The 15,043-nt window shown below is 33.9% G+C and overlaps 1 protein-coding gene across 1 annotated transcript; it reads right to left on the bottom strand.

Moving 5' to 3' along the window:
- Nucleotides 1-237: 237 nt before the first annotated feature.
- On the bottom strand, nucleotides 238-12,596 carry LOC141564813 (arylacetamide deacetylase-like). Its single transcript, XM_074307679.1, has 5 exons — nucleotides 12,441-12,596; nucleotides 7,474-7,696; nucleotides 5,102-5,171; nucleotides 1,873-2,044; nucleotides 238-1,664 (listed from the first exon to the last, which is right to left on the bottom strand). Exons 1-5 carry the CDS (start codon nucleotides 12,588-12,590, stop codon nucleotides 1,056-1,058), a joined length of 1,224 nt encoding a protein of 407 aa, XP_074163780.1. The 5' UTR covers nucleotides 12,591-12,596; the 3' UTR covers nucleotides 238-1,055.
- Between the last annotated feature and the right edge of the window lie 2,447 nt (nucleotides 12,597-15,043).

Below are 15,043 nucleotides of genomic sequence, written 5' to 3' on the forward strand. Positions count from 1 at the left end.
AAATAAGTTTTCTACATTTCTCTACTTCTCTTGATTTCTTCAATCATCATTTGTTGCCTACAGCAGGGATTCAAAGGCACTCCTTTCAGAGATCCTTTCCAGAAATCCTTTTGTGATATTGACTCACAGCAGGGAGGTGACCCAGAATCATCAAAGACCACCCCAAGAGGAAGGCAAATTAGAATGATTTGTTCCAATGGTTGTGAGTCACAGCACTTAGAACTTAGTCTGGCATTGAAGACATAGAGGTCATCCACTGCATTTTGGGCCATGGCCAGTCATTTTCACTTTTGTGCTTCCACTGGACTCAGGAAAAGAGATTAAGGCTGATGAATCTGCCTCACTTACATACAGTTCACAAGTCAAGACATTACCCATGACATTACAGGTCCTCTTTGAAAATGAAGGACAAAGAACAACAGCATAGTGGGTTACATTACTAACTTAGATCCACTATAAGTTGAGGGAAATAAAAATCAATACGAGGCATAAAACTTTCACGTAAGGCAGCAGGATTATCTTTCCAATATGGAGGGTCTTCTTAAGAATTAGTAACTTGCCTATGATCACACTGCTAGTAGGTATCAGAACCAACACTCAAGATTTAAAAGATGTGGAAGACTGGCTATGATCATAGGCAATAGCAAAAGAGCCAATAGGGAGAGACTAAAGATTAAGAGAAAGGTGAATGACATTGGATAGCATTAGATAAGAGGAATACAAATAGAGGGATTGGTGTTGGTCATGAGAAGAGGCTAATAATTATAGAAACAATTATTTTGAGAGAAAATATGTCCTGAATTACAAAGAAATGGTCACAAGTTAGATTTTAGAACATACATCATGTATAAATTGGGGACTACATGTTATCCAGTGACTATTTTTATTTTGACATGATACAGGAACCGTATATATATTTTTTTCCAATGACACATACATTTTTTAAATATTTGTTTTCAAAATATTTTGAATTCCAGATTTTCACCCTCCCTCCTTCCCACAGTTCCTCCTTGAGGTTAGCAATTTGATACAGGTCATACATGTATATGCAAGAACTATAAATTCTCATTTATCCAAGTAAATACATTATCTACTAATTTCCAACCAAGTTCTAAATTATATGGCCAATGAATGTAGAAGAGATTTCCATGGAATCCTTTATCAACGTGTTCATGGAACACTTGGACTCCATTGCTGCGTAGGCGGGAAACATACATGAGCCCATCATCTCTTAAGACATCATGTTGACACGTGAGTATGTATGTTAGTGGTAGAAGGCTCAGTATTGAATCATTGGCCAACAATGGGTTTATTCTAGGATCTACAATCCCTGGAAACTTTTCTACCATTTCGGAACTTCCATAAATTCTGTTGTTATACACATGGCCTTTTTTAAACCTCTCAGGAAGCAGGACACTCCAGTTAACGAATTTGAAGAGATGGCTATATTCAACAGGAATATGTTGGTTAATCTTCATGGCTTGCTCAAGGGATTCATCAGGGGTATGATACTGACTCATCAATTTTATTGATAAGGCCTTAGTCAACATTATGCCAAATTCATTTTCCCTATAGGATGGCAAGTCTGTATCAAGCATCTGCAAGCCAGGGTAAATTAAAACCTGCATTTTAGGTTTAATGGTAATTTCAGGGTCAATCATGATCTGCAAAGACCAGAATATTCATTAAATCAGAATAGTCCAATACCACATAGAAGCAGGAGAGAAAAAATCAATTTCAATTTTTGAATCATCTCAATATGGAGGGTCTAGGCATTCAAGGCTCTGTTTTCTACACCATAGTGGTCACAGTATAGACATTCATTGCAATAAATATAAAAAAGCAATAAAATGAAAGAGTTTAGTATCTTACCTGTTGGGTCATAGCTGTTGCCGTACCACCTCCAGAACTATCTCCTAAAAAACAGATTCTGTTTGGATCCACACCATATTTGGCAAGATTTTCAGGTTGTAGGAAAGACTTCACAAAAGTATAAGCATCATTCCACTGAGTTGGATGGAGATATTTAGGAAATTTTCGAAAGCTTTAAAAGAAAAATGTTGTTGTTCAATCATGCAGACATGACTCTTCATGACCCCATTTGGGGTAGTCTTGACAAACATGCTATAATGGCATGCTATTTCCATCTCCAGCTCATTTTACAGATGAGGAAACTGAGATAAAAAGGGTCAGGTGACTTGCCTAGGATCACAAAATTAGTAAGTGTCTGAGGTTGGATTTGACTTCAGGCTAGCCATTCTATTGACTGTACCACCTAACTGCCCAAAAAAAGAAGAATAAGCATTTAACATTTTGCTCTAGTTGCCTCTATGCTATTATGGCAAAGCTTTCCATTCTAGAAGAGATGGAGTCTATGAAATTGCCTCCAAAAAGAAATTCTACCCATTGATCCCAACTTTCTAATACCATAATTTCTAATATATTTCAATTATATTTATTTGGGGAGGAAATAAAGGTTTTGATTTAACATGTCTTTATGAAACACTTGCTTTGTATCAGCATTGTGCTTAGTGATGAAGATATATTGTCAAAGATGAAATGTTATCTTTTCCTGGGGAAGTTACATTCTGTTGAGACAGAATGTGGGACTTGAGATCAAGAGGATCATCCTGAAAAATCCAAAGGGTGGCTCCAGGCACCTTGAAAGTGGCAGATCAGGTCAAAGAAACAAATTTCAAATGTATTCAATTTATTCTGACTAGGAGGACATTTCCAGGATGGGAAAGGAACAGTTGACTATCTGCAGTTGAATAATATTTATTTAGTTGTCTTTTTTGCTAATTTCTATACAATAAAAATAATTATTTTTGCAATAATTTTTTTTGGAGTTTAAAACAATTTTTATTTACTCTTTGCTATTCATTCTCCAATGAATGGAGAAAAAAGATCCGCATCCTTTCTCAGTGTGTTCATGGAACACTTGGATTCCATTGCTGTGTAGCTTTTGGTTTGTTATATGATCTTATAGAAGAGAGGGCAACAATGCAAATGTATAAACAAGATTAAAATGTAATTGGGAAATATTTAATCAAACAAATAAAAATAGAACAGAACATTTCTCTTCTTTCTTCCTTTCCTTTCCTTTCCTCTTTCCTTTCCTCTTTCCTTTCCTCTTTCCTTTCCTTTCCTTTCCTTTCCTTTCCTTTCCTTTCCTTTCCTTTCCTTTCCTTTCCTTTCCTTTCCTTTCCTTTCCTTTCCTTTCCTTTCCTTTCCTTTCCTTTCCTTTCCTTTCCTTTCCTTTCCTTTCCTTTCCTTTCCTTTCCTTTCCTTTCCTTTCCTTTCCTTTCCTTTCCTTTCCTTTCCTTTCCTTTCCTTTCCTTTCCTTTCCTTTCCTTTCCTTTCCTTTCCTTTCCTCTTTTCTTTCCTTTCCTCTTTTCTTTCCTTTCCTTTTCTTTCCTCTTTCATTTCCTTTCCTTTTCTTTGCTCTTTTCTTTCCTTTCCTTTTTTTTTTTTTTTTTTTTTGCTGAGGCAGTTGGGGTTAAGTGATTTGCCCAGGGTCCAAATTTGAATTCAGGTCCTCCTGACTTCAGGGTTGTTGCTGTATCCACTACACCACATAGCTGCCCCAGCCTATGTTCTCTTACAAATAAATCTCAGGAATTTGATCTAGTAGGGGAGTACAGCTACTCATACACCCTTGACCGAAAAAAATCATTGGAAGAAGAAAGAAGAATTAGAGAAGATTGTCCTCAAATTGAGTCCACACTTTGGGAGAGATGCATATGGAGTGATGAGGGAGGAAGGGAATATCCAGCTATCCAGATCAGCTGAATCAACCCTCATGATCAATGGAATGACAGATGTCACAGCCAAATGACTCTTAAATCCCATATGTTGTCTTCTGAATTATCATATGGCCTGCAGGGATTCTTATATATATTTTAGTGGCCCCAATTTTATTTCAATATGACACTACTGATCTAGAACAAATTATAGAAAAATGTCACAAATTCAAATTATAGGGCCCATGGGGAAGGATAAATGTATTTAACAATTCCTTAAAGGTACAGTTCCATGTAAATCACCTTTTATATTATAAGCATGTTCCTAACACATTCAAATTAAATTATTTTCTTCAGTTAAATTCAGTCTAAAATTAAATTATGAAATATGCTTATTTTAACTTAATTCTTTCATAACTCAAAATGGGAAAAATCTTCCCTCCCACAATATCCCTATTCTTCTATTCTTAAGAATTAATTGGCCAAAAGAGTTGATTTATAGTTAATAGCAAGAATGATGAAAGAATGAAGATCCCAATTCCTTATTCACATTCACATCCCAGTGAGTATAGATAGCAAGAAACACTTTGAAAGAAACATTATTGAATATGCATTGTTTATCTTTTAGTCTTGGTCAAGAAACTTTTGGCTATACTCAAAGTGTGGGGTGTTCTGGAAGAGAATGGCAAAACTTTTCATTCTAAAATTTTTGCAGAGACAAAACTCAGGATTATTGGTCCTTTTTGAAATAAGGCTTTTTTTTTTTTTTTAAGACATTTGTCATCCAGCTTTGAAGTTCAGAAGAAATATGGTAAATAGACATTTTAAAAGTTAAATGAATTAGTTTGATAATAAAAGAGTAATTAGTTTTTCTAGTCTCAAGTTACTAAGTCCAGATAAACTCCATTTAGTGGCATATTGGTAAATATTTAACATAATAAGGACTGAAATAGGATAATGATGGTGATGACAATTGACATTTATATGTAGCACTTAAATGTTTCAAACAGTTGGAGGTAGTGTGGTGTAGTGTGATATAAACTAGAAATAGGGTCAGAGAATCTGAGCTGAAATCCCAGCTTTTCTTGTTACTCTCTATGTAACCTTGAGGAAATCACATTCACTCACTGGATCCAAGTTTTCTCATCTGAAAAATAATGGACCTTTGCATTCATGATCACCATATATAATCTCATCCATAAATAGTGTGGTATACCAGTTTCCCAGGTGTGAAAAAGGGTGGGTCAGGAATGATGTGGGATGTGGGTCATTTGTACATTGGCTAAATTCGTCACAATGTGACCACAATCCAAAATAACATTAAATATATCCAAAAGAACTATTGAAAATTTTCTTACTCAGCTCCTACAAAAACAGCATCCAGCCTGTTTGCTGCCAGTCTTGCAAACGTGTTATAATGGAGAAGGGCTGAAAGAAATGAAGCAAATTCATGATCTTCAATGGAAATTAGAGATAATAAGTATAAATGTGACCTCAGAGATTAATTTGATTCAGGATTTATCTTGAAATTGTTGCCTAAACCATGTACACACAATTTATTGCCTTTTACTGATGATAACATTACTATTGATCAACATTTCCTTAATAACTGGAGTTCAAGTGACCAGCATTTATTAATCATCTTATTAAGAATTATAAGACTTTTTTTTTCCCCACTGTCTTCCTAGTTAAATGCTAATGTTTTTCAAGGAAAGATAGTTTAAATTTTATCCAAGGATCACTATGGGAATAATCATATCTCTTTTTTCTCAGTATCAGGCAGAAGAGCTCCAGACACGTATCCATTAAGGAAGTCTTTAATCTGGGAGTTAGAACAATGGTAATGGGATTCTTAGTATAGCTAGTGCATAAATATACATAATACATATACATATATATATATATTTATGTATATGCACAAGCTATCAGTAGATTTATATTATATATAAACACACACACACACATATATATCATTCTTTCAAATTTACATATGCAGTATCTTTTTTAAATTCTCATTTTCTCAAAACTTTCTCATTTTATGTACATGAAAGTACTTCTTACTCATTGGTATCCTTTCTCTTCTTTAAACCATCCCTCAAGTCCCATGTCTTCCCAAAAAAAGTACACAGATAGACATATTCTTCAGTATTCCAATAGGAATTATAGGATTAGCTTTTTCCTTTTACACTGTTCTGTCATTTTGTTGTAATTGCACAGGAGAATACAAGTAGCTAGGTGGCACAGTGACTATAATGGAGTCAAGCAGACTAATTTTCCTGAATTCAAATCTGATCTCAGAGATTTACTAGCTGTGTTATCCTGGCTAAGTCTCTTAATCATGTCTGCTTCAGTTTCCTTATCTCTAAAATAAACTGAAGCAAGAAAACCCCAAATGGGATCATGAAAAGTTAGATAAGTAAGAAAAACAACAAATAGGGGACTATGACCTTTTTGAGGAGAGGGACTATTTCCCTTTAATCTTTACTTGCACATTGTCTGACTCTGTGCCATATGCATTTAAGGACCAAAGAAATATAAATTATATCTCCTTTTTATTCTGTATATAGTTATTTTGAACATGTTTGTCTGTATGTTTATCTCTCTTGTAAGCTCTTTTAGGGCAGGGACTGCATGCACAGCTCTTAATAGCCATTATACAGTAAGTGCTTAATAAGTGTTTATTGATTGAACTGAATAAATTGATATGTAGAAGGTCCTTATGGGCAGGGATCCTATTTTTTTTTTTTTTAAACAATGTATCTTCAAGCTCAAATATAAGTCCTACAGAATCTGGACTTTCAAGAAAAACTCATTGATTGTATCAGTTAACAAGAATTGCCTAGTGAATACTGTGAACCAGGAATCATGTTAAAGATACAGAAACAAAAATGAAACAGGATCTGAGGCTTTTTCCTGGGGAAATCACATGTGGTAGAGACACAAAATGATAACTATTCCTGAGTCCTCTCTCCATAATAACAAAAAAAACTACAATGAATTTCCTAGAATTAGCAAAGACAGACAGAATGCATATTTGAAGTTTGATTAGCCAGGTGGTCTGGAAGTTGCAGTAAATTCAGGGAGTCATTCCCATCTCCATGATTCTATCTGTAGAACTGACTTTCATTTTCATTGTCTTTATAAAAACACATGAATACTAGCTGTTATTATTACTAATTTTTCATATCTTTGGGAGTGGGGCTACATATGTAAAACCAATTGAAATGATTTCTAATTTCAATTTCAATATATCAAAATCCAAATTGGAAATATTCACAGTAAATACTTCTTTAAAATAGAAAAAAAAAAAAAAAAGAAAGAAAATAATCCAAAATGCACTGAGTAGAATCTTCTCTAAAAAGCAATAAATTAAAGAAATGCAGGTCTTAATTTTGTTAATGACATAATTTAATACTTCTTATTAGATACATTCTCATGATAGAATCTTATAAATGAAAAAATTGTGGTATTTATTTGCAAAGCTAAAGGAAATGTGGTAGAGTATTGGGACTAATGTGATAAAGACTGAATTTAAATACTGCCTTGAATAGTTCCTGGTAAGGAGACTCTGGTCAAGTCATTTAATATCAGAAGCCCTCATATTGTTTTCTAAGATTAGGAATTCAGCTGGTCTGGAATCTGTCAGAAAAAAGCATTTCCACAGAGATGAAAACCCAATTCCTTGATTTAACAGAAAATACAGACTTTGGCCCAGGAAAAGTATACTTACCAATGCTGCTAAAACTAATACCTCCTCCATGGAAATAAATAATTGCTCGTTTCAGCTCATTTGATTTCTTCTTTGACACAAAATAGCGCACGAGCTCATCATTAACTATTGCGTCAGTCACTGTGACATTTTCATCAGAAATGGGTTCTAGTAATTGCCATTTAAATAGGATATTAAAAAATTCCCAGTAGCTTATTAGGCCTGAATTTTCAGCAACTGTCCCCTGATAAAATAAAAAGAAGATACCTATGTTAAAAGTACATTATATTTATATACAATTAAATAGGTCCTATTAAATAAAATGCTGGCTTTGAAGTTGAAAAGATCTGAGTTCAAGATGTGTCTTGATTTGAATAAACATTACCTAAGTGACCAGGATTAAGTCTCCTAAATTATGAGGGCTGTCTCTCCCTCTCCATTCCCCCCTTCTCAAGGTACTTGGATTAGAAGAGATCATTTCCCTTAGTTTTAGAGCTCAATGGAGATAAAGATTAGTAATGTCACAAGGTCAAACAGTATATACAATGAAATGATTATTTGGTTATATAGATATATAGATATAGATATATAAATGCATATGCATTCACACATATGCAGTCATGCACCTAAAACAATATTAATATGATTGAGATATAATATAGATTTCTCTCTTGATTGAATCCTTAAATTTGACTTTGAGATCAATGATTACTAGGTCTAAATTTTCCCTAATAATTTCTATTCTTGATCCTTATTATTGTGTTTGTGTATATTTCTTATTTCCTATCCCTGTTAACTCTTCTACTTTACTTCTGCTCCTTGACTTGCCTTGTACTTAAACTCTCCCGACTCAGGGATCCCACTCTTATCTTCTCCCCTTATCTTTTCCTTTCCTCTTTATCCCATTCCCATTAATCTACATACTTTATTTATGGCTTATTTGTCTGGATATAATGTTTTTGGCCAAAGGCCTAGTTCTTTTAATTGATGATATATAATACTCCAGAACTTGTGGTCTTTTACAGTAACTGCTGATAAATACGTACAATTCTAATCGTAGTTCAGTATATTTGAATCTTTGTTTGTTTGTTTTCTCTTTGATCTGGTAGTTTTGAAATTTAGTGATAATGTTCCTATGTGTTTTCTTTATAGGATATCTTTGAGATGGTGATCAATAATTTTTTTTTATTTCTATTTCTACTTTCCCTTATTGTTCTATCACTTCAGGATAATTTTCTTTGATTATTTATTTCTTGCATTATTGTGACAAGGTTCTTTTTTTGATCATAACTTTCAGGTAGTTTAATAATTTCTCTTCTTAATCTCTTCTCCAGATCTATTTTTAAAAATAAGATGCTCCACATTCTGTTCTAATTTTCATTCTTTATATTTTATTTTGCTATTTCTTGGCTTCATAGTTTTACTGGCTTTCCCTTGCCCAATTCTAATTTTCATAGAATTATTTTCTTCTTTAAGAGTCTAAATCTCATTTTCTAGTTGGTTGACTTTATTTTATTTTTGTAAATTTCTTGTTTTTCTTGGATTTTTAAGTTTTTTTCTCAATCTCTTTCATTTGATTTTTAAAGTCTTTTTTTTTTTTTTTTTGAGTTCTATAATTTTTTTCAGCAAATAACCATTTAATGTTACTCATTGGGATAAATGAGGCTTTTTTACTTCAATGCCCTTCTCTGAAGAGGAACCCTGGTGTTCCCTATTTCATAGTAATTTTTTTTTATGGTTGGATTCTTTCTTCTTTGTCTACTCATTTTTTAAAACTTATTTGGTAATCACCTCTAATGCTGGGAGAGGGAGTATGGTACCTCTGACTTCACTTCAGTTCTCCACTATGGCCTGGAACTTCAAACCCAAAGCTCCATTCTCCTGCAAGTGCCCAAAGCCAGCAGCATCTCTGACCTAATGCCTCTGCACTCATAGATGTTCCTTCTCATCCAGGGCAACATCTCAGTAGCACATCTGGGACTAGCTGCTAATCATAAAAGGTTCCCTCAGTCTTCCCTTACTTAGACCCCTAACTCCCTAAGCTGTCTAGGAGGTAAAAATTTCTGTGATTATGACTGAAGCTCCCTCTGAATCCAACCAACCCCAGATTTCTCTGCTGTGGAGTTGGCCTGGAGATATTTATACTTCGCACCCCTAAGCCCTAGTCCTGGAGCCTTTCTTTCAGTCTTTTTGGGTTGTTCCAGGAGGACCCCTGTTCTGTCCCAAATCTTATTTATTTTTTGCTGCTTTATATTTGCCTTGAGGAGCAATTTTGATTTGTTTGTGAGGGAAATCTGGAGAACTTGGAATTTTCTGACTTACTCTGCCAACTTTCCAGTAGCTTCCTTCTCATATACTATCTTTTATAAGAAGAACCTCAAACAGTTTCACAGGCTTACCACAGTTGTAATGGAATTTTTAAAAGAAATGAAGAGTTAAGATGAGGATATCTATGAAATAACTTCTATAGAGGAAAGAATGAAAAGGAAATGAGGAAAAAAAATAGAAGAATAAACAACTTATTCAGGAAGGTACAAAACCTTACTCAAATAACTAACTTCTTGAAAATGGGGCTGACCCAGACATGTGACTCCAAGAGACAAAAAGAAAAATGGGAAGAAAAGCAAAAGGCTAAAAACCTCATAAAACATATTCTTTATAAAACAAACAAACCATTGACCTTGAAAAGAGTTTAAGGAAAGACAAGCTAAATCTGGTCAAAGTATCCAAAAACTTTGATAATAAAACAACTAGATATATTTCAAAAAATCATGAATGACAACTACTACTCATGAGTAGTTGTCATTCATGATTTTTTGAAATATTGACTATTAAAGTCAATAGATAAAGTGAAAAGAGAAAGTAGTCACTGATCATATCCTTTAAAAAGTATGAAAAAGGAAAGCACTCAAACAGCATGACCAAAATCTAGAACTTCTGGGTCAAAGAAGAAAACAGTATAAGATAGACTTCAAGAAAGCAAGGAAATAGCCAAGATCATGCAAATAACTACCCTAAAAGTAAAGAATAAATGTTATAACCAAGATATTGGTTATAAGCTCGGATACTTTCCAGATCTGTGATTGGGCAAATTATTTAATCTTGTTTGCCTCAGTAAGTCATCTATAAAAATGAGCTGGAGAAGGAATTGGGAAATCACTCCAGTAGTTTTGTCAAGAAAATATTAAATGGGGCCATGATGAGAAAATCATGACTTAAAACAATTGAACAATAACAGCAATTAATATTATTCATTATATATCCCTTGAACTTCTTTACCTCTTATTTGCTTGTGTATGTTGTAGGGAGGAAAAGAGGGAGAGAAAGAAAAAAGGAAGGAGGAAGGGGGAGTGAGGAAAGGGAGGAATGAAAGAAAGAAGGGGAAGAGAGAGAGAGAGAGAGAGAGACAGAGAAAGAGAGAGAGAGAGAGAGAGAAAAAGAGAGAGAGAGAGAGAGAAAGAGAGAGAGAGAGAGAAAGAGAGAGAGAGAGACAGAGAGAGAGAAAGAGAGAGAGACAGAGAGAGAGAGAGAGACAGAGAGAGAGAGAGAGAGAATAGGAATGGGAGTTTTATTTTTTAACCTCATCTTTTGAAACAATCATATTATTATTATTATTATTATTATTATTATTATTATTTGGTGAAGCAATTAAATGACTTGCCTAGGGTTGGACAGCTAGGAAGTGTAAAAAATCTGAGGCCAGGTCTTCCTGACTTCAGGGCTTGTGGTCTATCCATTGTGCCACCTAGCTACCCCTGGAAGGTAATTTGAATGTGATTCAATTTCTATGTCTCGTATATTTGAGATTATTATAAAGATGTATTGATTTAAATGGGTTTATCTTGTAGTATTCAACTAGTAAAGCTATTATTGATTCAATAAATTTCTCTTCTGATCCTTTAGCAGTTTATAAGGAATCCATTATGTCATCAGGAAATAGAGATACTTTTATCTTCTCTTTGCCTGAATTTATACTTTCAATTTTTTTCTTTTCTCTTGATGTTATTGTGAGCATTTCTAGAATTACATCAAATATGTTCATTACTACTTACATAATTTCATGTCACAAATTTCAAACACATTAATTTGAGGGCACCTGTGATTGGTTTTCCCTGTGATTAGTTGTACCTCTTTGGTCAAGCAATGTGTCTATTGTTTGGTAGGTTGGAAGAGAAATCTTAGAGTAGTAGTATTTCATGTTTAGAGAGAAAAACTCAAGTGCCTGAAATCCCTTATACTGAAAATAAGCAACATGGCAGTATTCAAAATAAACATTATAATCTAGTAGGAAAAAAAAGCATTAACATATTTATTTGAAACTTTATAATAAATTGAAATAAAGTTCAAGAAAACTTGTGGGACAATGAATATGGGTGATAATTTTAAGTGTCCTCAGGTCTTAGTAAGCAGATTTTTACTTCACCCAACTGCCATACTTCGTGGATTGAGAAATAGAGACTAAAAAATGTTAAATGACTTTCTTAAGGTGAACTAAAAATTAACGGGGACAAGATTCCAATCTAGTTCTATTGTCTACAAATCGAGCATGTTTAAATTATGGCACATTGCAGGGTCATTATGACCCCATGATGAGGGTATTATGACTCCATAATGGAAGGAAGAAGAACAGTCATTGCGATTTGGAGTCTAATCAAACATCAAAATGACAGTAAAAGAATAGGAAAATAGATGAGAGTGAAAGAAAAAGAAAGAATTCATGACATATCTTTTATATTAAAAATTCAAATGTCTCTTTTAATTACATAATCTACACCATCCATATCCCTACAAGTAGCTATTAATTACTAATAATCAGTTGTATCTCCTCCTGCTATGTAAAATTAATACCTAATAAGTATTATCTGGTTGATTTAACCTAAAAGAAAATCAACTACATTTAAAAATCGGAAATGATAGATTACACCCCCTCCTTGTTTTTGAAATCAGTTTTGATCAGAAATATAAATGGAAGAAAATTCTTATCTTACCATAAATTGAGATATTTTAATTAAAGAATGTATAATCATTGTCCTCCAGGGTTGTTCAAACTTTGCTGAGTAATTTTCAGAGTAATTTGTATGCACATACCAAGCCAGAAGAGCACAAGAAATCATAAGGCACACCGTTTTGGATCCCATGGTGTTATCCAGGTCTCTTCATTCATATGAACATACTGACTTTTATATAACCTAACGAGTTGTAAAAGGTTACCGGTTTTATTTTAAGAACACTCTGTCCTTGCAATTTAAATTAGTCACATATCCAGTTGGTATTACCAGTAGAAAGGTGAGGCAATAGTATTAAGGAGGAGAAATGAATACAGTATGCTTTAAATCACACAGTTACAAGATTGTCAATCAGGTTTTTTTTGTTTGATTTTTTTTTAATGGAAGGCATAGAATGTGTATCTTCCATGTGATTGTTAACAAATAGATGTATTACTCAAGAAACTGAACTAAACTTGTATTGACATTCTACCTATAATTAGATGTAAAAAATGAAAATGTTATCCTATAAGAGGAAAAAAATAGCTCACCAGATGTTCCTAGAGAGGTGAATAAAGCATCCAGCAGAACTAGTTTCACTGCAATTGCAGAGATAAAGGGAATTTTGTCTATTTCTTAGAATGCTTGGTGATTTCACCTTGCAGAGTTCCCTGGTGAAGATCACTTAAACCTACCTATCAAGGCTGTGCATTTACTTTCCCAATTCATGTGTACACTAGTAGGTTAGGATACCCACATCTGGCTGGCTACATTTTCTCCTTAAAGTTCTAGGGGTACCCCTGAAAGATAAAGGATGATCTATTTCTTTTGGGGGGGGTTAATTTTTTGAAACATTTTTTGGTTGATATATATTTTTTCTTCCATCATAGCAGTATTACATATACCTCTCCCATCCTCATGGGATGAGAGCCATCTCATATGGATTAATGGTTTTCATATACTATTTGATCAAGTAACTATTATAATATGTTCCCCAATAATATCAATGGACAAAGTTCTCTTCAACATAATCAATTATTAATTAATTGATTTTTTATTATGGATTTAGTAAATAACCTATAATAAAAAATCAATGGTCCATGAAGGTCTTAAAAATTGGAGGAAATGGAGATGATCAAAAGGGTAAAGAAGTAGTAGGAAAAAAGGAAGCACGGGGAAAGGTGAAGTGATAGATAGGGTGTTATGGTTAGATAGAAAACGTCAGAGTTTCTACTTAGGAAAGTGGATCACTTACAGCTGGTAGAAAGAGCTAATCTATGTCAATTCTATGTGAAACATAGGTGGAAAGAAATAGTAATTCATGTAGTATCAAGAAGTTAGAAAACTTGAGAGAGCATTTACATGAATCTAAAAGTCTCTTAGTAAAAGGTGAGGCAGGATTGGAGAGGAGAAGATGGTGGAGCTTGAGAAAACAGAGCATGATGTGGGAGTCAGTGTCTATGGCAACCATAAAAATGTTTGAGTGAATCTTATTTATAAATGGAATGATAATGGGGACAAAACCTATTTGGCAGAGCTGTTATTTGGAAATCTAAAAGTGCTACATATTTATGAAATATTGCTTTGCACCATGACCGTAACCCTACCTTTTAGCTATATTTCAACACAAATTCAATAGAGACTGTTAAGGGACAGGCCAGTCCTCCACAGCTGTGAATTGTAACATCTGAAGGTGTTGCAAGGCAGCCTTGGCTGACACAGGTGTTGCAGACTGGGAATATGATAAATTGGAGGCAGAGTGAAGAGGAGAGAGGTCAGACAGATCAGAGAACAGCAACTGCCTCTCAGTCTCCTTTTATCATCCTCTCACAAGAGGAGATCCATTCTGGATTGGATCTCCAGCAGCCACTGTCAGGTGGCTTCTGTATATTCCAACAGCTCCCGTGTATTCCAACAAGAAACCATTACAGAGAAACAGACAAAAAAGGGAGAACAATACCATGAAAGGTAATTTTTTTTTTTTTTTTCAGAAACTGACTTCTTAGATTTTAAATTCGGCCGACATCTACTCATCCTTGGCCTCATATGCTTGAATCCAGACCTGCTTGTTATGGAGTTATAGTCATGCGAATTCTTTTGCCATGAATTTGGCAGTATCTCGAGTCTTCTGAAATGTATTTCTACAGCTATCATAATGATTTAGGAGTCTGCCCTTTGGTAGTTATTTCTTAATCCTCTTATGACTCTCATCTACTCACTTATTCTAGGCATTATTCATTCTAGACCTATTAGCCTTTCTACCTCCCTCAGAAACTCTAGTGAGAAAAACCCTTCACTTTTTAAAATAACTTTTTATTTTCAAAATGATGCAAAGATAGTTTTCAACACTCACACTTGCAAAACCTTGTATTCCAAATTTTTTCTTCCTTCATCCCTTCCTCTAAACAGCAAGTAATCCAATATATGTTAAATGTGCAATTCTTCTATACATATTTCCACAATTATCATGCTGCACAAGAAAAATCAAATCAAAAAGGAAAAAAAAATGGGAAAGAAAACAAAAATCAAGCAAACAACAACAACAAAAAATGAAAATACTATATTGTGATCCATATTCAGTCCCCATAGTCCTCTTGATGCGGTTT

This window comes from Sminthopsis crassicaudata, chromosome 3, assembly GCF_048593235.1.
Source record: "Sminthopsis crassicaudata isolate SCR6 chromosome 3, ASM4859323v1, whole genome shotgun sequence".
Lineage (NCBI taxonomy): Eukaryota > Metazoa > Chordata > Mammalia > Dasyuromorphia > Dasyuridae > Sminthopsis > Sminthopsis crassicaudata.